Source organism: Pleurotus ostreatus, assembly GCF_014466165.1.
Source record: "Pleurotus ostreatus strain PC9 chromosome Unknown scaffold_4, whole genome shotgun sequence".
Taxonomy (NCBI): domain Eukaryota; kingdom Fungi; phylum Basidiomycota; class Agaricomycetes; order Agaricales; family Pleurotaceae; genus Pleurotus; species Pleurotus ostreatus.
Window position 1 is genome coordinate 1,488,645 of NW_023503159.1, and position 26,457 is coordinate 1,515,101.

Below are 26,457 nucleotides of genomic sequence, written 5' to 3' on the forward strand. Positions count from 1 at the left end.
TTATGGACGCGTTCTGGGTGTGCCCTTTGTGGTCACTCAGTACGAAGCTAAATGATGATAAATTGATTCTGGTATTAATGACCGGGAGCTAAGGTCGGACAGTCGGGCAGTCGGATAGCTGGGAACGTCGCAGACTATGAATCAGTCGAGGCTCAGGAGGCGGTATACCCGAGCAATGAAATCATGAAATACTCGGGGTGCATGTTCGCGGGAGTGATAGGTCGCACCGTTGCAACGTGAGGACACGATAAATTCCCATCCATGAGAAATATTGATGTGGCTATAGTGGATAAATGAATCCATATTGCACGACTGACGGTAGCGGATGTAGCGTATAGTCTTAGATACTTTAGCTAGACATCTCGAAAGGCATAGGATAGGCGTTGTTGGCCGTCGTGTGAGTCTACATGGCATATGGGACTCGGAATTCGTGAATGAATGTATTCAATTGCCTTCTGCGTTCTGAGTCTTGATTCTTTGGTGGTGCCTAATCCAACCCTTTGAACCCAACGTCGGTTGAATAGACGATGAAAGGGAAACCGACGCAACGGGGACGGGTAACTGATTCAGAAAGCACTTCTCGAGTTCGCGAGTCGTAACAGGGGGTGGGAAGGGAGGAAATCTGTGAGGTGATAACGTTACTGTTGCTACTGATCAGAAAGCATCGGAGGGGAGGGAAGGTCCGTATTCTGGGTTATAGCCTGAGGAGTATGTTTGGCGTCAGTCACATTATTAGGGGGGATGGGAGCGCACCCACGATCGCAGGGAAAAGAGGGGGAGAAGCGTGCAGTGATAATAACAGTATAACAGGAACAAGTCACCCGTTGTTGGGTGGGAGACCTATAATTGGACGCTTTCCCGTTCTTGCCAGGTAGAATACCTTCTTATTTCTCCTACATTTCTGTTAGCACTAGTGGGTCAGTGACAGCATGGTAGCTAGTTTCGGTGAAGGCAATGGAACAGAAATTGGAATGGGAGACCCGAGGGTGATAGTCATCATAGAGCATTATCATCAGAGGGACATCAGAGGAACGGCAGCGTTCCTGTTCTACTGTTTTGTTTCTGTTGGGAATCAGAATCGTTCCAGTTATGGGCATCCTCGTACTGCGTTTGCGCATCCATGCTCGGAATGGGAAAGTAGGTTTTGAACATTTGGATGCGAGCGTGGGGAGGCGTGGGGTTAGAATTAGAATTAGAAGAAGCGAAGGATGATGATACGGATGGAGCCGTGAAAATCCATCGCACGGAACAATGCGAGTGGAACACTGATATGCTGATGCTGATAGTAGTTGTATACCATATTCGTATGCCATTTACGATTTGTACGATGGCGAGCAAATTTAGAAACGTCCTGTGGAAGGGAAGGGAATGAATGTGTGGCGCGGATGAGTTCCAGCGTGTTTCTTGGGGAGTCTCTGGGCCTCAAGTGCCTCTAGGGTTTCTAAGGGCAATTGGGGCTGCGCTCCAAATAACACACCGAGATGAAAACATGTACCATGGGAGGCCACGGGGTTGATGGACTGATGGTAGATATCTGAATGCCGGAACAAGTCTAAGGGAAGTAAAAGAGACAGACATGATCTCGACTCTGAGAGCGTGATAGTGCGTTGTGGATTTGGGGGATCAGGAACCTGAAGACGTGAAGAGGATTGTTGTTATTGGCGATGGGGGTTGTAAATGAATGCAGCGTTGAGGTCCCGAAGCTTGATTATGATATCGAGGCGGGATCTGATACATGATTGTTGGGCGGACGGCGGACTTTGGTTGGCAAGAACCGAGGGACAGATGCGAAGGGACGAGACTACACGGACGCCTGCAGATGCGTGCACGGATCTGAGTATTTGTTTCCGTCAGGGAAAACAAAGATCGATGGCATATGCAGCGAAGGGCAGTAACAGCAACCTATCATGAAATTCCGTGATTGAACAATGGCAGATCTGCATTCGCCGCGGCAGTGGACATGTCACAAGGTATCATCAACCCCGGGGAGTGCTCGCGATGGGTGTTTAGCACGAACCTGAGTGGGAAAGGCAGGAGCAAGTGGGAAGAAGATCATGCCGGGAGAAAATGATTCTATTTGCGAAGCGAGAATCGAGTGAATGTGTCGTAAGACAGCAAGGGAGGGTGGAGGTAACGACAACATGACAGCATGTCTTTGCTTCCGCCGGCTGGCTGATGAAAAAGAATTCAGGTCAGCGAATGTACACACGCAAAGAAGTCCTTCCATCCAGTGCCCCCTGTCAAGCTGATAAATTTCCAGATGGAACAAGTTGGCTGGGTATACCAGATTGTGCTGCTTACAACATCTTATAACCTTAACACGCGCATGACAAGGAAGTCCATCATGTGGTGGGCGCAAGCAGCTCATCAATGAAATGAAATAATATTATATGATGAAGCACGGAGTATTAGAAGAATGGCGCACGGTGCTGTAGAGCAAAATATCCATCCGAGTCGGAATCGAGATCAACGTCAATCTATTGATCCTTTTTGTCAGTCCCGACAGCAGCCTGCTGTTCTTTCTGTTTCTCTGTTTCACGAATTTTGGCGAGTTCCCGCGCCTCTGCTCGCCTAGCGTATACCTGGCCAGCCTGAGATAAAACAAAATGATCCAGGTGTCAGCGCTCATGCTGAACGTGTGCGTGTGTGCAGCCTCGGGCTTCGCTAAAGAAAATACCGACCTGGAGTGCTAGGATCGCGCCAAGGCAGAGAATGATGATGGTGTTGCCTGCGGACAATACCCGCAGAGCTTCAGCCCTATCTTCATCCGTGTCAACGCCGACGACCGGTGTGACAATTGTCCGGAGAGTTGGTATCGTCACGGTGATGTACACTGCAATTCCAAACACATATGCAGCTGCAGCAGCAACGTATGTGAGTGTGAGTTCATCAGAGTCGAGAACCGATTTGCCAGCGGAACGGAGATAACAATTATGTTATGCATCCATTCGTGGAAGTTTGTAGAGAGTGATACTCACCCAAGCTGGTACCATCAAAGAACATAGCACTATCGTCCCATTTATGGAGCTTGGAGATCAAGCCAACGACGCCAACGCCGACCATGGCGTGCAGGAGTGCCTGCGCGGGGAAAAGAGATGTCAGGCAACCCCAAAACACCGCTAACGGCATAACACACCTTGATTGCGGGAGGGGCATTGAAGAAAGTCGTGTAGAAGATGAAACCGTCTTGAATTGCCTCTTGCGTTAGTTCAGTGTACAACAATCTGTGGTCCACGGTGAAACATATGAACAGAACACCTTCCAATCCCACGGGCCGTCAGTCACACTACGCCCGAAGTATGCAATGCACAAACCTAGAAAGAAGGATACCGTGGACAGCACAGCAGCTTGCCTGAATCCCATTTCTAAGTGATGATGAGTGGAGTCTGAGAAGAAACTGTAACACGTCTACGCGCGCACCGACGGTCGATCAACGTGGCACGTGAATTTTGGGACCAAAAGTGGGTTACATTGCATAATGCAGTATCGGTCATTCCAAAGTCATTCAGTGTCCATGACAGAGTCGACAGCAAGAATAAATGTACAGGTGCGCGGGATGGGTATATTCGACGGCTGAGATAACTACAGATGACGAAGGCAAAGGTCGTGTGAACGAATGGTATAAGTATCACTACACATGGAGACGTCTTGCGAATGACGATGTACATCATGGAAGAAAAAATAAGATATCGATATCAAAAAGCACGGCAACGAGGGGATCGTATGTAGGTCACTGAGGCGACGCCTTGTCCGAAGATGAGGCATCAGTTCGAGGCGAGATGGGTGGCCGCGGAGAAGAGGGGAGGCCCATCATTCGGGAGTAGCGATGGCCTCTGTCTGACGGTGTGATAGAAACGTTGAGACCGCGTGTCGCTGCGACGCTAGAAGCCTTGGAAGTTTTCGAGGCGATGGGTGTCTCGGGTGGATCAATGAAATGCTGCGAACGCGCTGAATCACCCGTGCTGAGATTGGAGGACGACGATTCTACCGTGACGTCGCCCTCGGCTGTTTCTGGGCCACTTTCATCCTGCACAGAAAAGTCATCTCCGTCTGATTGACCATCGTCGGACGCAACTGAGGAATAGGGTAATAAGCGATGACATCAGTGAGAAGTTCGAACATAGCGTGGTATGACAGAAGAGCTTACCTGTTAATTTTCTGCCAGCAAGGCCGAGCAATTTGTCGGCGGCAGCGTCCGAATATCGTTGACTATTACGCCGAGCCATATCTGTGCCGTTTGGACGGTCCCCTACGGTTAACTGGTCTCCCTCCGCTCCAGCAGCTGCAGCCTTTTCATCGGACCCATCATCGGTGTAATCGGGGTCGACATTGAACACACGGTTAAACTCCCCCAACATCAAGCTAAAGACGCCTGCCGGAATCCCGAGGGTAGGACTGAAGACGATACCCACGTTCCGCATGGTCATCTTATTTACACCTGAGTTTTGAACGATCAGTATCAGATGAGCCGTCAGAGCACGAAGCAGGCTATAATTGGCAATTGGTAGAGCCGCAATCAATTGCGAAAGTTCCTTTATGCGTTCTTGAGCATCGACAAAGTCTGTTGGAGGATGTTGATGAGCGTCCGTGTCGGCCGACTTGCACATGTTCACTCACCAATGACGGCTAGGAATTTCAGATGCAGATCGCGGGTGAGTATACTGGCGGGCAGTTCGCGCAAGAAGCTCTTGAGAAGACCGGCTATGGCATGTGGGTCCCAGTACTCGTCGGATGCCAGCAGGTCTATGTCACCTTCTGTTTGCGGAAATAAAAGGGTTGGTATACCGTCAGAACAAACGACTATCAGGACAAACTCACCGGCATTGAACCTATCCTTTAGGCTCTTGATGACTGCGGAGCTTCCACTCAATCGATAGATACCTTCTTCTTGGTCGGCCCGCTTAGCCTCCAAGTATTGGATGGCACGGAACACAATGGCCGGAAGGCTGGCTATTTGAGCCACGTCGAGAGACTCTTCCAAGGGAACACCAAAGACGGCGCGAGGGATGAATGTCGGCAGCGGCTGGAGTTTATCTGAATGGCCCCTATCAGTTTGAACAAGAATGAAGATGCCCTAAGGACTTACCGTTTGGTCTACCAAAATTCCAGAAAGAGCGCGATTTTGCTTTCTCTCGCCGATCGCTTGGTGTGATTGGCGTAGCCTCAGCATCTTTACCACCAAATTTGTAGCCGGCAGGTATTGGAGTACCGTTTATGGGGCCCGAGATCTTTGCTCTATCCATCTTGTCTGGAGAAGGCACACGCTCCGTAACCGGTGGAACAAGGCTTGTGCTAGAAGATGGCATGTACGATTTGCGAGAGTCTACCTCACGAGCCCGATCCCGGTGCTTCTCGGGCGAGGGTTGACGATGCTTCCCAGAGTCTTGCAAATCCGGATAGTGCCCCATCTCCGAGTTCGACCGCAGTGGAGACGAAGACGACCCGATGTCGTGGCCCGCAGTGCTAGAACTGAGAGGACTCGGGTCAGGCAGGCTCGAAGGTAGTCCGCCGGCCTTCTCACGTTCTCCGTGACGCTCCACTGGCGATGGGTGGGTCTTAACAGGACTGGTCGTAGTTTCTCCGAGCATAGGCGTGGATTGGAAGAGTTTGGCGTTACTGGCGTCGGGCGCTAGCTGAGATATTGGGATAGCCGGGCCTTTCGATATCGTGATGTCGTCTCGAGACATGCCACGTCGCTGAGCATGTTCTCTGGGAGTTGGAGTGTATGGAGGAGGTATATCAATGGAGTGGCTTGACCGTGCTGGTGGCTGGCCGTAGCCGTTAGGAGTTCGGTCCAAATCCTGAGTGTTGGTTGAGATTGGACTGGGACCTCGCGCACTGTATGTAACAGGCTCCTCCGTATATACGCCGCTGAAGTATCGCACCAACATTTCTACCCATGAATCACGATCTTCGTCACTTTCCGCGCAAAGAACATGACGGGGATGATTGCCTGCTGCATTCTTTCGAGCTTCGACAATGAGGAACGCATGACGGTATTCTTTTTCTTCGTCAGCGGTGCTACCACGGTTTTCCGAGCGCTGCTGACGACCGATCTGCGCGCCCGCTACTTGAATGGATCCTAGGTGGGTTCCGCCACGCTATAAAGGGAAACGTTAGAGCCGGTTCGAGGGACATGTTTAAGAAAGCATACGCAGTCATAATACTCCAGCACGGGACCTTGCAAAACAAAGAACCTCGTCTTCCATCCTCCGAAGTTCTTGCCCCGTTTTGTGAGATAGCCTTCCTTGTGTCCAGCTTGGAGGACAGGCTTCTTCGCATCACGCACAATGTCGGAGGTAAGGAAAGCGATTACTTCATCGTTGTTCTTGACCGGGAGATTTACGAGCGTCTGTAGGTAATTCTCAAGCACAGCCTAGTTTACTGGGTGAGCATTGGAAATTGTATGCATAGGCGTGTAACGCACCTTGCGCTGATCGACCTTCGCGGGTGCGTGGTCTTTCCAAAGCCGCCCTTCAGGCAAGTTGGCCATCTTCCTGGCCGCACCTTTCCCTACGGTAGATCTGACTCGTTGGTCCAATGCCAGCACATCACTATACATCTTCTCGATCGTCCAACTATCCTTGGGCTTGCTTTTCTCATTCATGTGCTCTCCTGCATTGCTCTTCCTGCCACCCTCCCTGTCGATACTTACAAGCACAGTAAAGCTCAAAACCTCCTTCCCACGTTCATTTGGACGCACGAAGGACGAAGATACCGAAATCGCTGTGTACGGTAGATCGCTGATTAATAGCGGCAGGGCGCGGAACTTGTTTCCTTTGTCCAAGGAAGACAGAGTCAAGGTCGTAGTACCTTTCGGCAACACGAAGGAGGAATCTGAGGGGATAGAGGCGAGATTGGACGAGGACGCCAGGGCGGACGGTGGACTGGATGAAGATGCAGAGAGGAGCGTGGAAGTTGATGCTGATGCCGAATGAAGGTTGGCTGCATTTGGATTGATCGAGTAAGCAGAACTATCGCCCGAAGGTATACCGTTGGAGAACACGGATGTAGAGGAACCGGGGTCGGCGGAAAGCTGAAGCGATGAGGAAGGGTGAGCGAGCGAGGTATCGGATGATGGAGGTAGGGGGAAGTCTTCAACCGCTGCCCGAGGTTTGACTTTTCTGGATCTCTCTTTATTGTAGGCATCGTTTGAGGACTCGAGGGCCTTCGCGGTCGAATATCCATCATCACTCCCCGCCACGTGGTCATTACGTTGAATAGGCGAGTCAAACCCGTCTTCGGTGCCATCAAGAGGTTCATCCTCAATACCAGAACCATCCTCAAGTCCTGAGCTCTCATCCATGTCAAGGAACATGCTTCCAAGTTCGTCTCGTGTTGCCTCGGTGCTCGGCGGCTTGCGAGGAGTCAGGCGCGTGCCATTGATGTCGTGTGGCCTCGATGGTCCAAGTGGTGTTTGTCGAGGAGGAGACATCGGACCCGCTGACGCAGGCACTACTGTGACGACGGGAGGAGGGCCCATATATCCCAATCCGTCACGATTATCGGTGTGGCCATTCCGACGACTCGCAGCAGAGTCTGGACCATTCCCTTCAGGATCTGGGTTGGCAATCTTCATTAACCCGTGGCCCGAACCAATCGGTGGCACTCTATCGTCAAGTACGATCGTCGTTGCCTCGTTGACATCATCGAAGGAGTTGGGACTGCTCCCACTCAACGCACTGGGCTTTGTGACGAACTGAGCAACATGAGGGCTTGCCAAAGGGCTATCAGTCATATTGACAATGTAAGCACGAGCCTCTTCAGGGAGAGTAATTCGTGAATCGTGGCTTCCTTGGGAATCCCTGTCTGCGCGAGAATGCATGAAGGGCGGGTTTGGAGAGGCAAGCCCAGGATCGGGAGAAAGTAACTGGGGTTGGGCCAGGGTGTGAGGTAGCGGAGTGGGGTTGTTGACTACTGGCTGGGATGCGTTACCATTGAGGTTGGGTGAGCCGTTGAATTCACTCAAGCTCATTTTTCGAGGAGGAGGAACCGTGTTATTGGGCGGGCGAATGGGCGGACCTGCCTGTAAGGAAGCTGGCAACGATTCCGACCGCAGTGGTTGCGAGATACCCAGGGGTGAGGGAGCCGGTACAGAACGCTGGCTTTGTGGGAGGGAATTAATTGGTGGAGAATGTGAACGCTGCGATGAATGAGTGTGCTGATGATGGACGTTCTGAGGGGGGTGCGGATGAGATGAGGCAGTACGAGTGTGAATGGGAGATGATCCGAGGGAAGGGAATGATAAATTAGCAGATGTAGGACCTGCATTATTGTTGGTGCCGTTGGGCTCTGCAGAGGTCGAAGAATGGACGGAACGAGAGTTGGATAAACTGGATGAGGGATTTGTATAAGGAAGAGAGTGCTGGGAACTTGCTGAACCAGCCCGCTGTCGTTCCGAGTGTAGTAGCGAAGAATGCGATTGGGAGTGCAACGAAGCAGACGACGTCGAGCGAGGTGCTGCATTACAGTCAGATCAAACTGCCGTACTTGTAACGGCATAACCGACTCACCTTGTTCATCCGGGGATTTTCTCGGCGTCGAATGTTTCGGCTCGTTATTGTCTGGATTGTTGCTAGAGTGACCTTGATGTTGGTCGTCTCTCTTGCCTCCAGCACGAGCTCGCCATGTATCGCGCTCTCCTCTCACACGCTCGAGTTCGCGCAGAATTTGACTGTATCCCGCCCGCTGTTTTTCAACAAGCTTCCAGAGCGAGGAGTTTTGCCCAGCAAGTGCATTGCGGTCTGTTACTGCCTGTTCCAAGGCAGCAGCAAGGGGATTTGGGGCAGATGCATGTTGTTGTAGAAGAGCAGCTGAAGTGATAGGTGAATTTGACGATGAGGCTTGTAATGATGAAGCTGATGAAGTAGACATGGCCGTAATTATTGCATGCTCGTTCGCCCGGGCGTCGTCGTAGACGATGGCTGAAATCGAAAAAGTGGCACAAGTAGTGAGTAGTAAGAGGTTTGGGTTGGGAAATTAGCCTTCACACGCCACGTGACTGAGTACTGGCAATTTATCGCCAAACCAAATTGAAATGCACGCCAGTGCTCCTACATACGACATGTCGAGCATGGATCAAAACTAACCAATCAAGGAAGTTTCTTGTCGCAATGAATGATGAATAATTGTCATTGGTGGAGAACTGCCCAACCGCTGCGATTGATCAAGGACGACCATCAAATCAAAACATCAAGGTACATTACTGGCCACTCAACTCGTCGGCCTGCAGTATAATTCGTGTGTGTAGAAAACGATACGAGTTCTCTGGCGCACAAATACCTGTAGCTGGCTGGACAGGCTAAGAGCGAAACATATCATATTCCCCTGACGCCCCTATGAGATAATCACATGATTGATCGCCTAAACCGACACTCATTGACGTTGCTGCAGCTCGCGTGAGATCGCGAACACCGTAACCACCACCGCCGAAACGACCATTCTTCATCACTTATGTCCTCCTTTGACAATTATGAGGACATAGAATCCCACTTTCTTTCAGCCCCAACCAAATCTCCAAGGCATGGCGCTAACGTCGGTAGCCGCAAATCCAGTGCCTCCCTACGCGTATCCTCAAACGGCCCAGAAACAGACGGTGGCAATGGACAACATTCCCTAGCTCATGAGCTCGCGGTGGCCCTTATGCCTGAACCTAGCTCAGGCTCGCGGATGCTAGCTGAAGAATTTGGTATAGAGTATGATGAAGGGGCCGAGGGTATCGACGAGGAAGCGCAAGAGTTAGATGTGGCTTTGGGTTCTTCCGGTGGCTCCTTGGCGAATGAATTCCAAGAAGCTACTTCTCCTAATGGAAATCTCGAATTCTTCGACGCGTCTCCTCCAAGTCCGTCGCCCTACCATCGCGAGGCTACCGATGAGGCACCTATGGCAAGTCTTGCCCGCAGTCTGGAATCAACAGACCAATTTCTGGCGCATCTCCGGAGTCTTGATTCTGACACACACTCCGCTTCACACCCTGCGCTCGAGAATATCGCTTCGGACATCATTAGACGCATCAACGATACAGTTCGAGACCGAGAGGAGCAAGTCCGAGAATTGCTAGAGGTCGAGCGAGAGTTCAGGAAGATATCCACGGGTCTGGGCGGGATGGATGTGTTGGGTGATTTGGAGGAGCTTCCAGACGCAGAGTCTGACGAAGACGATGAACCCGAGCAGGCGAGCAGGCATGAAAGAACTCCCATAGAAACGTCACATCGCAGTGCTAGTGGCTGGGATATAGATCCTCATACACCAGTGGCCGATAACGATCATCCCGACCCGTTCAGCAAACCACCACCGATTAGCGGCCCTTTGACACCGGCAAAAACTATACCACATTTAACCTCCTTCCGTTCCTGCACATCCTCACTCGTCTCGTCGCTTGGTACAATATCAGAGCAGACACAAGTCACAGGTGCGGCTACTACTGAGGCGGGGCGCAAGATTCGTGCGCTGAAGAATAAGATCGGCACATGGCGCATAGAGTTGGATAACGCAGAACTCAGTCGCCTCAAGGTAGAACGATGGGAAGCAGGGATACCCGAGGGCGATGGCGACGTGCCTCAGTCGCCCGTGATACCTCGCCGAATAGATGGCAGGAAGTTGGTCGCTGAACATCTACGGCTGTTTGAGATTTCAGTGGCAGAGGCGACGCGGAAGACACAGCTTATAATGGCCATGTAATAGATTCAAGCTCATCTACCCCTTATTTTGTTTGTATCGCAACTGTAACATAATTTTCGTGGACAACCGACATACCCTTGAGACCTGCGCCCACCTGCTACAATCACGTCCGGCGTTCTTGCTGTACATTCCATTGCGGGCAGGCGGCGTTCCACTTCCGTGCTCCTTATATCTGAACCAACCACTCACGAACAGGCCATTTCTCAGCTTGTTCCGGACCCTTAGGCCAGTAAGGTTCAAGAAATGTCGTTATCTTCCTTATCGTCACGTACACTGCGTCTGGCGTTGACCGAGCCGTGTTCAATTGTGCCGTCGGTGAGGTGGAGCCAACGCGAACCTCAACGGGCGACACAAACTGGACGATTCTCCACGCATGCACGTCCCTCAGGGCCTCGACTGCTCAGTTCAAGAAGACAAGCATCCCCATCGAACATACGGTATCTGTCAGTGACTGCAGAACATGCTGTGATATCAGCCTTTGATTTGTTTAGCATTGGTGGTGAGTTGATCCTCGTTGTTCAATATAAGCGGATGGTACTAGGCTTTTCTTTGAACATAACGACAGTTGGGCCCTCTTCGTCCCATACCGTTGGTCCTATGAGAGCGGGAAAAATCTTTATCAACGATCTCAAGGCCATGGGCGTGTTGGAGAAAGTCAAGACAGTCAAGATCACGTTGTATGCGTCTCAGTTCCATTGAATAACGAACGTCTGGCTCATCATCTCGCCTAGGTATGGTTCACTGGCAGCGACGGGTACGGAGATTCCGTTTCATTAGTGCCTTACTTCCATTCATCCATCATCCTTTTCTTTCCCATTGTTTCACCATCAAACTATCGGAATGTTCGAAACTTCGTAAATGCTCACTGCCTTTTCCTATCCAGGCAAAGGGTGTGTTTACTATTTCGTCTTCCAATCGCGTATTGTTGATCTCAATATGTCTAGACATCATACGCCTCAAGCCATTCTTCTCGGACTCGAAGGTATGGAACGAACGGCAACTGCGTGTAACCGTGTTTGTAACTGAGATTTGTTGGCAAGGCTCTGACCCCGAAACGATTGATACTGGTACTATTCCATCTCGATATTCGAGTATTCTGGAGCATAAACAGCTCTTATTGGGCGGCTCCCACCTAATCCATTATGACTCGGATAGGGACATGCTATGGCGTTTCGATCAAGTTCTGAAGACACATCCCAATGGAATGAGGTTTATGGCATTCGATAACGAAGGTGATCTAATTGCCACAAATGAATACTTCAGGTAGCGCATGCTGCGTTCTTCTCGACTGGACCTAGCTAATGATGCAATTATTTTTACCCTGTCCTTCAGTGTCGGAGGAGGTTTCGTTGTCAACGAGAAGACGAAAGTTGGCGAAAATCTGTTTTACAAGGGCGTGGACAAACGTGCTGTACACGGCGCGCGATTGCACCAAACTCATTCTCTTACGGATCCGGCCACCCACCCAACCTCGATTCACAGCCCTGCCCTGGAAACAGAAGCACTCTCAACCAATGACGATGAAGCAAATAATACCTCAGTAATGCCTGGGCGGACACCAGACCCTATGGATGAACCATTCGACCCCGAGGCTGAACATCCGCCCTATCCTTTTGTCTCGGGGAACAGCCTATTGGCATTAACGCAGAAGCATAACGTACGTCGTCCTCCCCAGTTACATCCAGTTACATACATACGAATTTCAATTCCGATAATTGACCGACATTCACGTTCCAGATGACCATAGCACAGATTGTCTATGACAACGAGAAGTATTTCGGATATACTGATGATGATATTCACGATAAGGTGATATACCTTCTTGTATCGTTTGATAGCTTTCTCAAGTTGCGATCGCAAATAGCTGATGCGCATATGGCAAGTCATGGATGAATGTATCCATACTGGTGTCTCTTCTTCGGAACGAACGCTGCCTGGCCGTCTTGGCCTGCGACGTCGTGCTCCGATGTTGTATAGGCGGCTCATGAGAGGGTGCGGACTTAGCCTTGGATCGTACCTTGCATTTACCTATTTTATCGCAGCTTCTACCCAGGCATCTCCCAACCAACTCTGCCCGCAATAGCCGGTGCAACGGCTTCATCCTCTGAAGTGATATCGCCGCCGCATACAGAGGGAGATACTGATCTGTATGAAGATGGTGTGTTACCTGGGGGATGGGGGTCCCGCGAGGGTCTGAGCTCGAAGCCCTTCTCAGCGTCATCTCCTCAGAAGAACCCAGGGTCGCAAAAGCTTGCTGATATGCGCCGGAAGCGATCTCCAGCTGCTAGGGTTGTCGGCTCCTTTGATCATGCTGTTTTGCCAATGCCACCAGTAAGTGATCAGCAGGACATTGTGGTACGTATACCTAAGACGGGTGGATGTAGAGGAAAACAGTTATTCCAGCCATGGATTTCCTATCGTGTTATGCTATTGCCGTCAACGAAGTCAATGCCAGCGGCGGACGTATCGTCACATCGCCTACGAACGGTGCCGCGGGTGTCATTCCGGCCGTTCTTAAGTACATCCTCGAGGTGAGTGGCGTTAGCACTATAGTCTATGCTCCGTGCTGGTGTGACTTAAAAGCTTGAACCCAGTTTGTCAGTGATGACCCAGAGAAGAGCATCACAACATTCTTATTGACCGCAGCAGTACGTTCGGTAGTTTCGGTTCGAACTATGGCATTCAATAACGTTCCCTAGGCCGTTGGTATGCTGTTTAAGCGGGGAAGCACTATATCGGCTGCAGAAGGCGGATGTCAGGCGGAGGTTGGAGGTATCTACTCACCACTTGCCCCGCTTACGATATTCGTGCTCCCCTTGCTGACTTATGGACGCGTTTGTTTGTTTGTGCAGTCGCGTGTTCGATGGCGAGTGCCGGGTTTGCAGCGTGCATGGGAGGTTGGTGGCCCTTTCGAGACTTCGCGATTATGATCAAACGCTAAATTGCACACACCCTGATTTGTGTTTATATTTACGCGTTCTGCAGCTTCGCCGGAGACTGTACTTCAGGTGAGATCTCCGTGTCCTTCTCCACACCCTGCAAATATCGCCTGCATGTTCCGCTCCGCCATAGAGACCCTGCTAACATGCTGCTTAAACTTTTCTAGGCTGCGGAGATAGGCATCGGTGAGTAATATCGACATAGACTTCTGGCGAGGAGTGGATTCCGCAGTCGCCTCGCGTTCACTTCCACCTTCCTCTTCCAGGCAAAGGAGGATTATAATTAGTGCTGACCCTAACTCATCTACGCATAGAACACAATCTCGGGCTAACGTGTGACCCCATCGACGGGCTTGTCCAGGTTCCATGCATCGTAGGTTCCTGGTAGTCCCCAAGTACACGCCTATTTGCTAATATGTTTCATCGTTCCTTTCACTCGGTTACTTCCACTCGATTTTGCGCGATTTTGCGGTCGCGTTTTGATTCGTATCATTTGCGGCGTGTCCGAATATTTGGTATTCTGGTGTGTGGGCCTTTGTGTGCACCCTGACAGGAACGTAATAGTCTTGGAGGTAAGTGAACGTGCTATCAGCATGGCCCTGCGATACTCACATCCCTGTCTATTCAATCATCCATTCATGGACCTTGTGCACATTCCCTGCATATTCACGGCCCGCCCAATTAACCCATCAATTCTTACTCATCAACTCGTTATGATCACTCGCACTCGCATACGATCGTCTTGGTCTCATTGCACTCATATAGCTGTGAAAGCGGTCACCGCCGCCCAGCTTTCCATGGCGAGTGATGGCGTGTACAGCGTCACCCTAGATGAGGCGATCGAGGCCATGAGGCTTACGGCCACGGATATGAGCGTCAAATACAAGGAGACTAGCATGTCGGTGCGTACTCTAGATTCGTTTCGCTTGGAGTACGACCATGGCTCTGGGGAACGGGTATCATTACCTTTCGTGCTATGGGGAGCTTTTCCCGTGCTTACCAGTTGCCACATCTCCGATTTGACTTGAATGTCTGTATGGATGGACGCTAATTGTCGGTCTTCTGTTTCAGGGACTAGCGGTATGTGATAACAACTGTGCAATTGATTGGAATGGTCTTAACTTCGAATGTGAATGTGTACAGACATCGGTCAGGATCCCTTTGACCGTTCCGGCTTGGTGAGTGCTTCCATCGTGCACGTCCTCTCACACTTCCACTAACGCTGACTTGAACGTGTCTCGTGCAGCTAAACGCGACGATGATGATAAGGGCGGAGATTGCGCATGATCCTCCATAGTCCATGCCCAGGCCACTCAAGACTCAAGTAATACTGGCGATACTCACGGGTACTCATGGGGTTGGACCTCGGGACCCGCTAGGCAGACACGATAGACAGACACGAGACACGATTTAGAAGACGGATCTTACTTGACTGAATACAGGACGGTCACCTCTACCCTTTACTCTTCTTATCTCATCTCCTTACCTTTTCCTGTTCTTCTCTTTCATATACGTCTATATCTATACCTTCCGCCATCGCAGATTGCAGCAGATTGCACCTTCTACCTCATCATTTAATCATCTTCTGGAGCGTTAGAACCTTAGAATTCGCACTTAGTACACAGTTAGACTTGTCCCAGCGCCGATGAACCTTTGCCCTTGTAATGGTCTCTAGCTTCTATCCTTGAACCCTTCAGCTTCAAGGTGGGGGGATGGGTAGATGTACGTCGGCCAAGATCCTGCTAAGCGTCCAAGCTCGGTACGTCTTCCATCACGCACGCACGAGACTACGATTTCCACTTCCACTACTAACGCTGAGTTCAATTCACTTCCCCGTGTCTCGTGCACATAGCTGAACATGAAAGCGATGATAACGACGAAGCCATGGGACCCTCAAGCTTCAGTACGGAGATTGCTTGAGATCCCCCATAATTGATGCTCACGAGCTTAGACCTTGAGACCCATTTATTGGACACCAGACAGAGCCATGATTTAGATGACTTCGGTCAGATCTTGCGTACAGGACGTTTACGCCTCAGCTTGCCTTTCTTATCTTGAATTCTCTTTTCCTGTTCTTCTGTTTACTCGGCGTCAGATCCAAGTATATACCTCCTCGTGCAATTCTCATCCATTGGAATGCCAGAACGTCAGAACGCCAGAATTTGCACTTGGTACGACCCGAGTCATCTCGTTTCTTGAATCGGCGCACAGTATAGTAAATCGAATGGTCCTTAGGTTCAGCTCGGTACGCTCTCCAACATGGACGTGCAAGACTTTGAATTTGACAAGACTGCGATTTATCACTAATGCTGAGTTCAATTCGCCGTGTCTCGTGCATGCCCATGACTGAACAGTGAATACACACAATTCGCTATGATAATGAGGAAGCCACGGGACCAACGGAGATTGCGCAATGCGAGTGATATTTGATCCCCATACCGTACTACGCATGCCGAATACTGAGTCCTGATGCTCACGGGGTTGCACCTTGGGACCCGTTAGACAGACACGATCCAGAACTTGACAGTCAAATATCTACTTACCATTCCTTCGATTCCCTTATTCCTTTATTCCTTTACTCTTCTTATCTTATCTTTGGTCTCCCGTTCTTTTTCTTCCGTACACGTTTACCTACATCACTGGGGACAGGTGACCGTTCCCTCCATCCTCTTCATTTACCGATTAACTTTTAGAATCGTACAACATTGGAATTCGCACAACTCAAGCGTTGACGTTTCGATGCGCCTTTGCCATTGAGGTGGCCTTTGTTGTATAGGCATGTAACTTCCAACCTTACTATAGGCCTTTGGACCGTCTAAATCTAATCGTAAGATCCCGCGGCCGTCGCAGCTCTGAGGGTGCTAAATACTTCCATCCCACCACGCATCACGGACGTACGACAGTACAACAGTTCAACATGCGCAATGATAAGGAGACAGACGGAGATTGCTTGTGGTTCCCGTATGCGTATATGCATGTATGTTGATACAGGTTGGTAGTCGCGGGCGTTGCACGGGTGTGGTCCTGTGGTACCACGGTGCACACAGACTCGTTATGTTGCACAACGATTTAATAAAAAGGGATGCTAGATGATAGATCGTGAATACATAGAATACACTGGCCGAACGTATGCTCACTGGTGGTCTACGAGTTCCTATGTTGGAGTTCGCTCTACGACGCACAGATGCATCGCGATGATAGTGCATGTCGTATGCAATCGTTCGTTTAGATGTAGATGGCTTGGCTCTTGCACGCACATAACTCGTTCTTTGTTCTTTGTTCTTCCGTCCTGCATATCTATACAGACCATGGAAGAATTTGCATCGCTTCCCCATTTCTGGGTCTGGGTAGATAGGATAGGGCTGCGCTCACTGCTATAGTATCATCGCAGAATTTTGTGTGCCGGGTCTCCAGTGTTGAAGTGCAGTTGTTGAGAAAGGGGGAGGGGGAAAGGGGGAAAGGGAGTAAAGATACACTGGCAGTTGGTGAACGCAGGATCAACCGCGTGGGTGAGTTTGATGAGTGCTGAGTGCGCCGCCCGCCAGACCGGCAGGAGCTCGAAGACCTGGGATCATCTGAGATGGATGGATTTGCAGCAACTAAAATCGCGCAGCGTAATTGTGGTATCATATATAATATAGCAGGAGTGAATGAATGCGGCGCACTGCGATACGGGGATGCATCCGACCCACCGACGCGCTAGCGGCTGACCAAAAGTGGTGTGCTGTCCGGTTTTAATAATGATTTTGGTTATTTGTTATTTGTTAGTTTGGGAGCGGTGTGGAGTATGAAGGGCTACGCGCAAGCACGGGCGTGGACGTGCGCATGCGCATGCGCCGCCGGCAGTCTGGGCTCTGGACGCTGAACTCTGGACGCTGCACGAACAGCGAATGCGGATGTGGATGTGGAGGAGGGAAAGGAAGTAGGGCATGGAGAGTAGGAAGTGGGCGGTAGGAAGTAGGAAGTATGAAGGAGTATGAAGTGGGGCGTGGGGAGCGGGGAGGAGGAAGGAGGAAGGCTAGCGTAAGGAGCAAGGACTCAGACTCGGACCAGGTATCGTCGTTATTATCGCGTCGTTGTGTTGCGTTGTGTCGTCGTCGTCGTCGTGTTGGCGGCGGTGAGACGGTTCGATGCGTTTGTGCAGTGTTGACGGCATGCGCTTAGGCGCCGCCCCGCTGAGCCGTCGAATCGTTGAGTCCTGGGGCCTAAGGCCTGAATATTGGATATTGGATATTGAACGGATGGTGGATGGTGGACGGTGGAGAAGGGGAGAAGAGGAGAGGAGGAAAGGAGGAAAGGAGGAGAAGCAGATTCTTCGCGTATTTCGCGTATTTCGCGGTGGTACACTGGTACGACGCGGTGATGTGTATCTGGTGACTCCCCAGGCCCCCGGGTACGATGCGTACGAGTGCGAATGCTGCAGGATGTCAAGGAATAGGAAACGATCACGACTAGAACTCGCACGCGCGTTCGCGCACACTGCAGCTGGTGAGATAGTGGTAATACAATGGTGATGGTGATACTCAAGGGTAGTGAGTCCTGATCTGACCACGACCTGTACGTAGTGCGTGCACCTATAAGTAGTAGTAGTCTTAAGTAGTGAGCCCGTTGTCGGGTGGTGCGGCAGCCCGTTCAGGATATAGAAAACGTCGATGATGCTGCTGTCCGTAACAGTCCGTTCTATAGCTCAAGTTCAAAAGTTTGATTAGTTCGACCAATGGGGCGAAATAAGACGTGTGCTGAGTGTATAGGTGGGCGTAAGGGTAAGGGTGCAGGAGGTAAGGTTAGGTTGGGGGAGTCGCTTAGGTTCCGACTTGGTATCCATTACAACCTTTGCCGCTCGCGTTCTTAGATTTCGGAGAACATGACACTGACCCACAGGTTAAGGATGGACTCCAGTTGGAGTCCAGTCAGAGTTCTGGACTCAGATGAGAGTCAAGTCAGAGTCAGGTCAGAGTCAGGTCAGAGTTGACATGTTTCACAGGCCAAAACCATCTGGAGTGGAATGGACTCTATATAGACTCTACCTGGAGTTTCAGAGTTGATCCAGACTCAGACTGCACTCAAGTTGGACTCCATCCAAATCCAGGTTCACTCTGATAGGTTTAAGCTACCAGAGTTACTCAGAGTGGAGCTGGAGTGGAGCTGGAGTCTAACCATAGTCTAGTGAGAGCCAGGTCAGAGTTCAGCCATATAAAATGTGGCAATCTTGGCAAGTTGGGCTAAGAGTCTGAGTTGAATTTATACTGATTTTGATTCTCATATTACTCGGCAATGGAGCCTTCTAATATCAAATCAATCACAGATATTGTTATTTTTTTTTTCTATAGAGTAAGTTAGAGGTCATTACACAACTGTGACTCTCTTCTGAAGCATGTGTACATTAGTAGATTCCTATTGTTCAAATCACAAGTTCAATTGCATTTGTAATGACTCTTATCTGAGTCTATCTGAGTCTCAGTGTTCTTTGGAATAGGTGCATAATATTATCAGATTATAAGATTGAGTTTATATAACTTACTCCCACTAATCCAATCTGCGTCTATTTAGTGTACTACTCTGAGTAGCATTTAAATTGTTTAATAATTTACCAGAACTTCAAATCACCACTTCATACATGACTTATTGAACTATTTGATTGTGAATTAACACACAGAGTCATTCAGGACAAGTGTAATTTATCTGAATTCTTGATAGAGTTTTGGGTTCAATCTAGATAGAGTCTAAACTGACTCTGGATGAGTGGAGTCCAACCGTAGTCTGAGTGGACTCTCACTCAACTCAGATAGACTCCGCTCGGAGTGTAGTCAGAGTCCCAGAGTCCAGTCAGAGTCCAGTCAGACTCATACAGACTCTATTAGACTCTACTCAGACTCTCAGAGTTCAGTCAGAGTTGAGTCAGACTCAACCTAGACTCAGCTCAGACCTGTGGGTCAGTGTCATGTACACAGATTTCGAACACTAAATCCAACGTACGAGAACACATGTATCACACACATTTATGACGGAACGAATGAACGAATGATCCTGCAATCTATGCGCACGAGTACGGGTACGCGGGTACACCTGTGCACCTGTCTGTATACACGGCGGGACATACGATTGGATATACGCTGCGTATACTTTTTTTACATATGGGAAGGGGGGAGAGGGGTGGTAGGATGGCCGCAGGATCGCGGGAACGCAGGATTGCAGGATGAGGGGTTAGAGGAAGAAGGTGCGCCGCGTCGTCTCGAGCTCGGGCTACAACAGACATCGTTGCGTTAGTGTCGCCATCGCCATTATTGGAATTGAATCGAAGGTAGAATTAGAAAATAGGATGGATGGGTGAATGGATGTATGGTGATGGGTGGGTGGATGGGTGGTGAAGGTGGGTGGATGAATATGAGATGGGGAGTAGATGGGGAGGGAGAAGGAGAAGGGAAAGGGACATGGGGGGAAACGCAGGAAGATGGATAATGAGGAAAGGATGGAAAATGGGGGAGATGGGAAAAGAAGGGGCAGGAAGAAGGGGGGAAGGAAAAGGGGAGAGGGAGACGCACCTTCCACTGCCAGAGGAACTCGTCCTGTTTCGGGGGGACCTTCTGCTTCTGCTTCTTGTCCGCGCCTCCGTTTTCATTACTGGATTTGTCCTCCGTGTCGATGTCATCCATCTCGTTCATGGGCTCGTCATTTTGTATGCCTTGTGCGGCTTCATCCCCTACTTCCTCCTGATCTACTGCCTCCTCATCCAAGGTCGTTCCAAGTGCATCTCCCTCCCCCTCCCCTCCCTCATCGACACCAACATCAAACCCCATCTCGCGCGGCGCGTCCCCGAACCGCGTCACGGCGGGGATATCGCGCCGGAGGGAGCGCAGCTTGAGCGTGAAGCGCGGGCCGATCTCCTGCAGGGCGACTTTTTCTGTCGTGCGGAATGCGTAGCTAAGACGTGTATGTGTATTAGTAAGGGAGAAGGAGAATAAAGAATAAAGGAGAATAAAGAAGGGAATGGGAAGGAGAAGGGGAGAGAGAAGGGGGGAGACGCACCGATGGCGCCGGAAGAAGAGGAAGTCGCGCTGGTTGTGAAGGGTGGCGACCTGGCGGCCGCGGAACTCGGGGAGCGGGGGGAAGAGGGTCTGGAAGAGGCGGCCGACGGCGTGGCCGAGGCGCGTGGCGAGGCCGGAGAGGATGAGCTCGGGGTGGTGTGGTGTGGCGCGACCATGGCCCTAGACGAGTAAAACGAGTGAGTACGGGTGAGTGAGAGGGGGGAGGGGAGACTTGCGAATATTTCGCGGGTGAGCTGGATGGATGTGAGCTTGAAGTAGGCGGTGGGCCCGTGCGGGAGGTGTACGAGTGTTATCGCGTCTATCAGAATGTCAGACACGCGCGAATATACGATGTAGATTACGGAGCACGCACTGGGTTTCTTCATATCCTCGTTGATGACGCAGAGGTGCTTGTAGCCGCGGTCTGCAGCCCAGCCTGCGATGCGACCGAGCTCGAAGCCCTTGCCTTTCTTGCGGCGGACAAAGTGTGCGCCAGGGAAGACGCCGACGAGCTCGTCTGCGAAGGCGTAGGTGCGCTTGGAGGCGGTGGGGGAGGTGGTGATGAGGACCTTGGGGGGCGTGGCGGGGTCTGCGGGGGAGGAGAAGTAGTCGGCGAAGGGGTCTGCGGCGATGTCTGCAGCGGCCTCGTCGTGGGCGGATGTGGTGGATGTGGAGGGAAGGGAGGGATCTGCGGTCAGGATGGAGGGGTCGAATTCGCGGGTGTTGTCGAGGGTGCGGGGCACATTTTCGGCGAGGCGTTTCTGTGCGATGCGTGCGATGAGTTAGTTGGAGTGGGGAGGGGTGGTTGTGCGCACCTTTTTGGCGGCAGGATCGTTTGCCTCTTCCTTTGCCTGTGCGAGGCGGCGTTTGAGCTTTTCCTGGTTTTTGGAGCGCTTGGACTTGCGAGCGATCTCCTCGCGTTTGATCTTGTTGCGGATCGACGACGGCTCGAAACGCGTGGGGGCCATCGTCAAAAGAGAGAGAGAGAGAGAGAAAGCCCCTGAGCGATCAAATAAACGGCGCTTTGTTTGTGTCATCGTCCATCGAGTCTCTTCGATGACCGTCTGGGTGAGCTTGGCCTGCGTTGGGGTGTCGCCGTCGCTGATTGTTGTGGAGACTGAGCACAGGAACCCGGAAGGGAGGACCTACTGGTTCAACACAACGACACGCGAGAGTGTCTGGGAAAAGCCAGACGACCTCAAGACCCCCTTCGAGGTACTCCCTCCCCTCCGTCCCTCCAAACACTCCCTCTCACCCCCTTGTCCTCTTCCAGCGCGCACTCAACGAAACAAAATGGAAGGAATACTTCTCTGGCGGCCGCAAATACTACTACAACGTGCGTACCATACACCCCCGATCGATGTTTTAACAAACGAATCCGCTGCTAGACCGAGAGCAAAGAGTCCAAATGGGACATGCCAGACGAGCTGCTGCTCCTCCTCGAAAAGGTAGAGAAAGAGGGCAAGCCTAGCCCCGCTGCTGCCACCAACGCGTGCGTTCCCTCTCTTCTCATATCTCACCACTCTCTCTCACTCATCACTTGTGTCTGCGCTTCCAGCCCCGCCCGCATCACCGCCCCAGAAGACCCCGCCCCCGACCAGCCCAACGGCACCGAGACCGCAGTCGGCCCACACACAGGCGGCCTCCCCTTCGCCTCCGCCAGCATCCTCCCCGCGCGCCCAAACCTCCCCGACGACCCCGTCATCCCCCACAACGGCTTCGCCACCGTCGAGGAAGGGGAAAAGGCTTTCACCCACCTGCTGCGCAAGGGCGGCGTCGACGCCGGCTGGACCTGGGACCAGACGATGCGCGCCATTATTACTGATCCGCTCTACAAGGCCCTTAATACCCTCGCAGAAAGGAAGGCGTGCTGGCAGAAGGTACTCTTTCATTTACTTATTCCCTCGCTCCCTCTCCTATCACAATTATACTGATATATACGTGTAGTACACCGAAGGCCTCAAAGCAAAGGAGCACGAGGAGCGCGAGGCCCGCCTCGCCAAGCTGCGCCCCGCCCTCCGCAACATGCTCAAGGGCAACCCGAACGTCTTCCACTACACCACCTTCGCCACCGCCGACCGCCTCTTCGCCCAGCACCCCATCTGGCAGCAGGCCCGCGTCGAGGCCGAGCGCCGCCTCGTCTTCGAGGAGTACGTCGCAGAGCTCAAGCAGCGCGAGGTGGTGCGTCACTGTTTCCTCTTGTAGTGTCATGGGATGTGATGGTTGACGGGTTGTTTTATCTGGTGTGCACAGCAAGAAGCCCGCGCCGCGCGCTCCCGGGGCATCGCCAAGGTCGTCACGCTCTTCAAGCAGCTCGGCGTCGACGTCGTCACGCGCTGGCGCCACGCACACGCGCTCCTCGCCGCCTCCCGCGAGTGGGCGGACGACGCGGAGCTGCAGGCGTTGCCGACGCTCGACGTCCTGCTGGCGTTCGAGGACTACAGCCGCGTCAGGGAGCGCGAGTACGAGGAGACGGAGAGGCGGAGGCAGGTCGAGAAGGCGCGCAGGGAGCGGAAGGCGCGGGAGGGGTTCCGGGTGCGTGTTCCTGCTTCTGCTTTTTCATCCGTGGTGGTTTTTACTCACTTGCTCGTTTGGTGCGGTTGCAGGCCCTCCTCGCCGAGCTCACCGCCGCGGGGCACATCCGCGCGCGCACAAAGTGGAAGGCGGTGTACCCACGCTTCCGCGACGATCCGCGGTACGCGGCGCTGCTGGGGACGCCTGGGTCGAACCCGCTCGAGCTGTTCTGGGACGCGGTGGACCGCCTGGATGTGGCGCTGGATGAAAGGATGGGGGTCGTGGAGGGGGTCGTGGGGGCGTACCTGAAAAGGGGTGCTGAAGGGGATACTATGGATGCGGAGGAGGGGAAGGAGGGGGAGAAAAAGGAGGGGGAGGAGGCAAAGGAGGCAAAGCCGTTCGTGACGCCCGACACGACGGAGGAGGAGTTCAGGCGCGTCGTCGCCGAGGCGCAGGCGTGGGCGGAGGCTCAGGCTGCTACTCAATCCCAGGTTGATCCCGCACCTCGCGCTGAGGGCATGAACGAGGATAACAATGAAGAGGGTGTGGGCGAGGAGAAAGGTTTGGTGAAGGCGTTGAAAGAGCTGAAAGAGATGGGCGAGGACGATCTGCGCCTGATTTGGGAGACTGTGAGTGTTTCTCCTTCCTGCATCTCTCTCTCTCTCCCTTCATCATACGCTGTTACTGACCATGTGTTTTGTTTTATTTTATGTGGGCATCATTGACGTGGATACGCATTGGGTATATTTGTATGTGGGTGGATGCAGCTGCACGAGCAGGCCCTGAAGCGCCAGGCGGACGAGAAGCGGCGCGCGGAAAGGAGGCAGCGCCACCTGCAGGACGACCTGCGCTACGCGCTGAAGAAGCTCCCCGGCGGCGTCGATGTGGGCATGAGCTACGAGGAGGTGCGTTCAATGCGTTGATTTGAAGCTTTGTCCTTGTTATAAGGAGTTTTATCATTCTTATCGTTATGCGTTGCGTTTTGTTTTGTTTCTTGTTCTCCGCCCTTTCTTTCCCCGCTGCACGAACATTGTGAATATTTTCCAAACTCCTGCGAGGATGCGTTGTCGTGGTGTTTTCCTTCGTGCGCATGGGTGTACCCCTTCGCCCTTCGATTTCCTATGACGAAACGGACGTGTATGCTGACAATATTTTGTTTTAGGTCGTCCCGCTGATCGAGAACCTGCCCGAGTACAAGGCGATCGAGGACGAGGAGAGCCGCCGCGCGGCGTTTGCGAAGTTCGTGAAGCGGCAGAAGGTGAGGTGTTCTTTTCTTTGATTGTTGGGGGGATTTCTTTTCTGTGGCAAGCGTTCAGTGTGTTCGATGCGTGCGTGCCATACGCAAGGGAGCCGCTCCCTGCCGTCCCATCCAGTGCCAACCCTCCTTCCTTGTCTTCTATCGAAAATCGATCGACTTTCTCGTTATGCGTTGTCATTATCAATGTGTACCCGTGCAATGAATTATCAATACTTACGTGTTTTTGTTTCCGTTTTCGTTTTTTGTAGGAACGCCTCCGGGAAGCCTCGGACGATGGGGCATCGACGACCAGTCGGAAGCGGAAGGAGCCGCACCGCGAGCGCGGTGATCGTGGTGATCGCGCCGAACGAGAGGGCGACCGCGAACGCGAGCGTGATGGAGGGAGGGAACGAGAGAGGGATAGGGAGTGGGACAAAGGCGGCGACAGAGAACGGGAGAGAGATAGGGACGGGGGAAGAGAGAGGGAGAGGGAGGGGGGAAGAGACGGGGGGCGGGAGGGAGGAAAAGAGCGGGAGCGCGGGGGGCGGCATCATCGGTACGACGAGTTTGAGGGGCACCGGGCGTCGCGGGACTATGGGCGGGAGAGGGAGTATCCCCGCGAGCGCGAGCGCGACGGCGAGAGGGAGAAGGATGCGGATCGGAAGGAGAGGGAGGGGTACCGCTCGAAGCATGGGGCGCATTATCGTGATCGGGATGAGAAGGATGAGAGGGACGGGAGGGACGGGAGGAAGAGGAAGTCGTCGAGGACGAGGGAGAGGGAGTGGGACGCGAGCCCTGTGAGTATGGGGAAGGGGCGCGAGGGGAGAGACGGGAGGGAGGGGCGGGAGAGGGAGCGGGAGCGGAGCGTGTCGTACCATAGGGACGAACATAAAGAGAAGAGGGACGGGGACGACCATATGGGGGACGAGAGGGCGGAGAAGGTGCGTTTTCTCGTGTTCTTGATACTCAGGGCATGGATTCGACAGTTTACTGATGGGTATGCTGTGTGTTTGTGTTGCAGAGAGTCCGATACGACGATAAACCGGATGAGGCTAATGCGAGCGCTAATGCGAATGCGAATGCGATGGAGGTCGACGAGAAGCCGGCCGCGGTGGTGGAGAGGGCCGAGTCGCCTGAGGAGGGGGAGATCTGAGGTCTGAGGTATTCGAGGTGCTCGAGCTGCTTGAGGTGCTTTGGGGTGGTTGAGGTGTCCGTCGATGTTCTGATGTTCTACTGTTCTATGTTCGTGGTGCAGAGATACCGATACCCGTTAAAATTGCCGTGATGTTGTTGGCGTTTCGAGATGTATATGCTTAGTGCCTAGTCTTAAATTTGAGATTGAGACCGTTGCTCGTTGCTCGTTGCTTTGTTGTGTGTGTTGTCTGATGAGTGGATGAGATTGGTTGAGTGGATAAGTATTAGGTATGTGGGATGTGAGACTACAGGATGAGGTAGGTAGTCCCCGTGTACTGATTGCAGTGGAGGCAAGAAATACAAATCAGGTATGCAGATATGACGCCCAACGGATACGACGCTCGTGGGCGTCGCACCATGGACATGAGGCAGAGTTTTTGGAGCAGGAAGAGGAGATTTGCGAAGGTCTCTGCTATTCGGCATCGTTTCACGCGTTATCTCAGTATGTATCAGTACCAGGTTTGGACAAGGTTATTTGATTTGATTTGAAGGTACAGTATAGGGCGTGGTTTCGACTGGGGTGCAGTAGGGAAACCAAGGTGCAGAAAAGACGACGATACGCAGAACGAACGATGTGTAATAACTGCGATGAACTCTGTGAAGGTGTCTCAGCGGCTGGAACGCTCATGGACTTGGATGCTGGATCGGAAGCCGTTCGCAGCGGCTAAAAGAGAGTGTGTATGTGTGTCGGGTCGCGTAGACAAAGAAGAGGGGGGAGGGGGAAACGTTCTGCGCTGTCGTGGGTCAATATTCAATGTTGGTACATGATAACGGGGTATGGCTGGACTCATGAGTCTGGTTTGTTCGTCGTGGCATCAGATTGATAGCGCGTATGTTACTACAAGCTTTATAACGTCATTCCGTTGGT

At 52.1% G+C, this 26,457-nt stretch overlaps 6 protein-coding genes across 6 annotated transcripts; 3 read left to right on the plus strand and 3 right to left on the minus strand.

Annotated features, from left to right (window-relative positions):
* Positions 1–2,477: 2,477 nt before the first annotated feature.
* PC9H_006309 (uncharacterized protein) lies at positions 2,478–3,363 on the minus strand (the record flags this gene model as incomplete). Its single annotated transcript, XM_036775860.1, has 5 exons — positions 2,478–2,591; positions 2,682–2,857; positions 2,979–3,078; positions 3,137–3,258; positions 3,315–3,363. The coding sequence occupies 5 exons, from the start codon at positions 3,361–3,363 to the stop codon at positions 2,478–2,480; spliced, it is 561 nt and encodes a 186-aa protein (XP_036631879.1).
* A 367-nt stretch (positions 3,364–3,730) lies between these two features.
* On the minus strand, positions 3,731–8,874 carry PC9H_006310 (uncharacterized protein; the record flags this gene model as incomplete). Its single annotated transcript, XM_036775861.1, has 8 exons — positions 3,731–4,074; positions 4,148–4,561; positions 4,618–4,755; positions 4,819–5,034; positions 5,087–6,101; positions 6,155–6,376; positions 6,428–8,460; positions 8,514–8,874. The coding sequence occupies 8 exons, from the start codon at positions 8,872–8,874 to the stop codon at positions 3,731–3,733; spliced, it is 4,743 nt and encodes a 1,580-aa protein (XP_036631880.1).
* A 579-nt stretch (positions 8,875–9,453) lies between these two features.
* Positions 9,454–10,680, plus strand: PC9H_006311 (uncharacterized protein; the record flags this gene model as incomplete). The annotated part of the gene is made up of 1 exon (XM_036775862.1): positions 9,454–10,680. One exon carries the CDS (start codon positions 9,454–9,456, stop codon positions 10,678–10,680), a length of 1,227 nt encoding a protein of 408 aa, XP_036631881.1.
* A 597-nt stretch (positions 10,681–11,277) lies between these two features.
* Positions 11,278–14,916, plus strand: PC9H_006312 (uncharacterized protein; the record flags this gene model as incomplete). Its single annotated transcript, XM_036775863.1, has 22 exons — positions 11,278–11,357; positions 11,412–11,434; positions 11,564–11,570; positions 11,625–11,662; positions 11,721–11,943; positions 12,013–12,220; positions 12,272–12,337; positions 12,418–12,489; positions 12,545–12,672; positions 12,723–12,789; positions 12,910–13,011; positions 13,065–13,211; positions 13,275–13,328; positions 13,380–13,452; positions 13,533–13,577; positions 13,666–13,688; positions 13,787–13,805; positions 13,934–13,992; positions 14,173–14,191; positions 14,385–14,521; positions 14,691–14,699; positions 14,866–14,916. The coding sequence occupies 22 exons, from the start codon at positions 11,278–11,280 to the stop codon at positions 14,914–14,916; spliced, it is 1,650 nt and encodes a 549-aa protein (XP_036631882.1).
* A 4,907-nt stretch (positions 14,917–19,823) lies between these two features.
* PC9H_006313 (uncharacterized protein) lies at positions 19,824–21,612 on the minus strand (the record flags this gene model as incomplete). Its single annotated transcript, XM_036775864.1, has 6 exons — positions 19,824–19,862; positions 20,162–20,540; positions 20,646–20,824; positions 20,881–20,963; positions 21,018–21,405; positions 21,460–21,612. The coding sequence occupies 6 exons, from the start codon at positions 21,610–21,612 to the stop codon at positions 19,824–19,826; spliced, it is 1,221 nt and encodes a 406-aa protein (XP_036631883.1).
* An 88-nt stretch (positions 21,613–21,700) lies between these two features.
* PC9H_006314 (uncharacterized protein) lies at positions 21,701–25,548 on the plus strand (the record flags this gene model as incomplete). Its single annotated transcript, XM_036775865.1, has 11 exons — positions 21,701–21,859; positions 21,918–21,980; positions 22,033–22,136; positions 22,203–22,524; positions 22,592–22,825; positions 22,898–23,179; positions 23,251–23,787; positions 23,926–24,063; positions 24,321–24,416; positions 24,665–25,336; positions 25,417–25,548. 11 exons carry the CDS (start codon positions 21,701–21,703, stop codon positions 25,546–25,548), a joined length of 2,739 nt encoding a protein of 912 aa, XP_036631884.1.
* Positions 25,549–26,457: the final 909 nt, after the last annotated feature.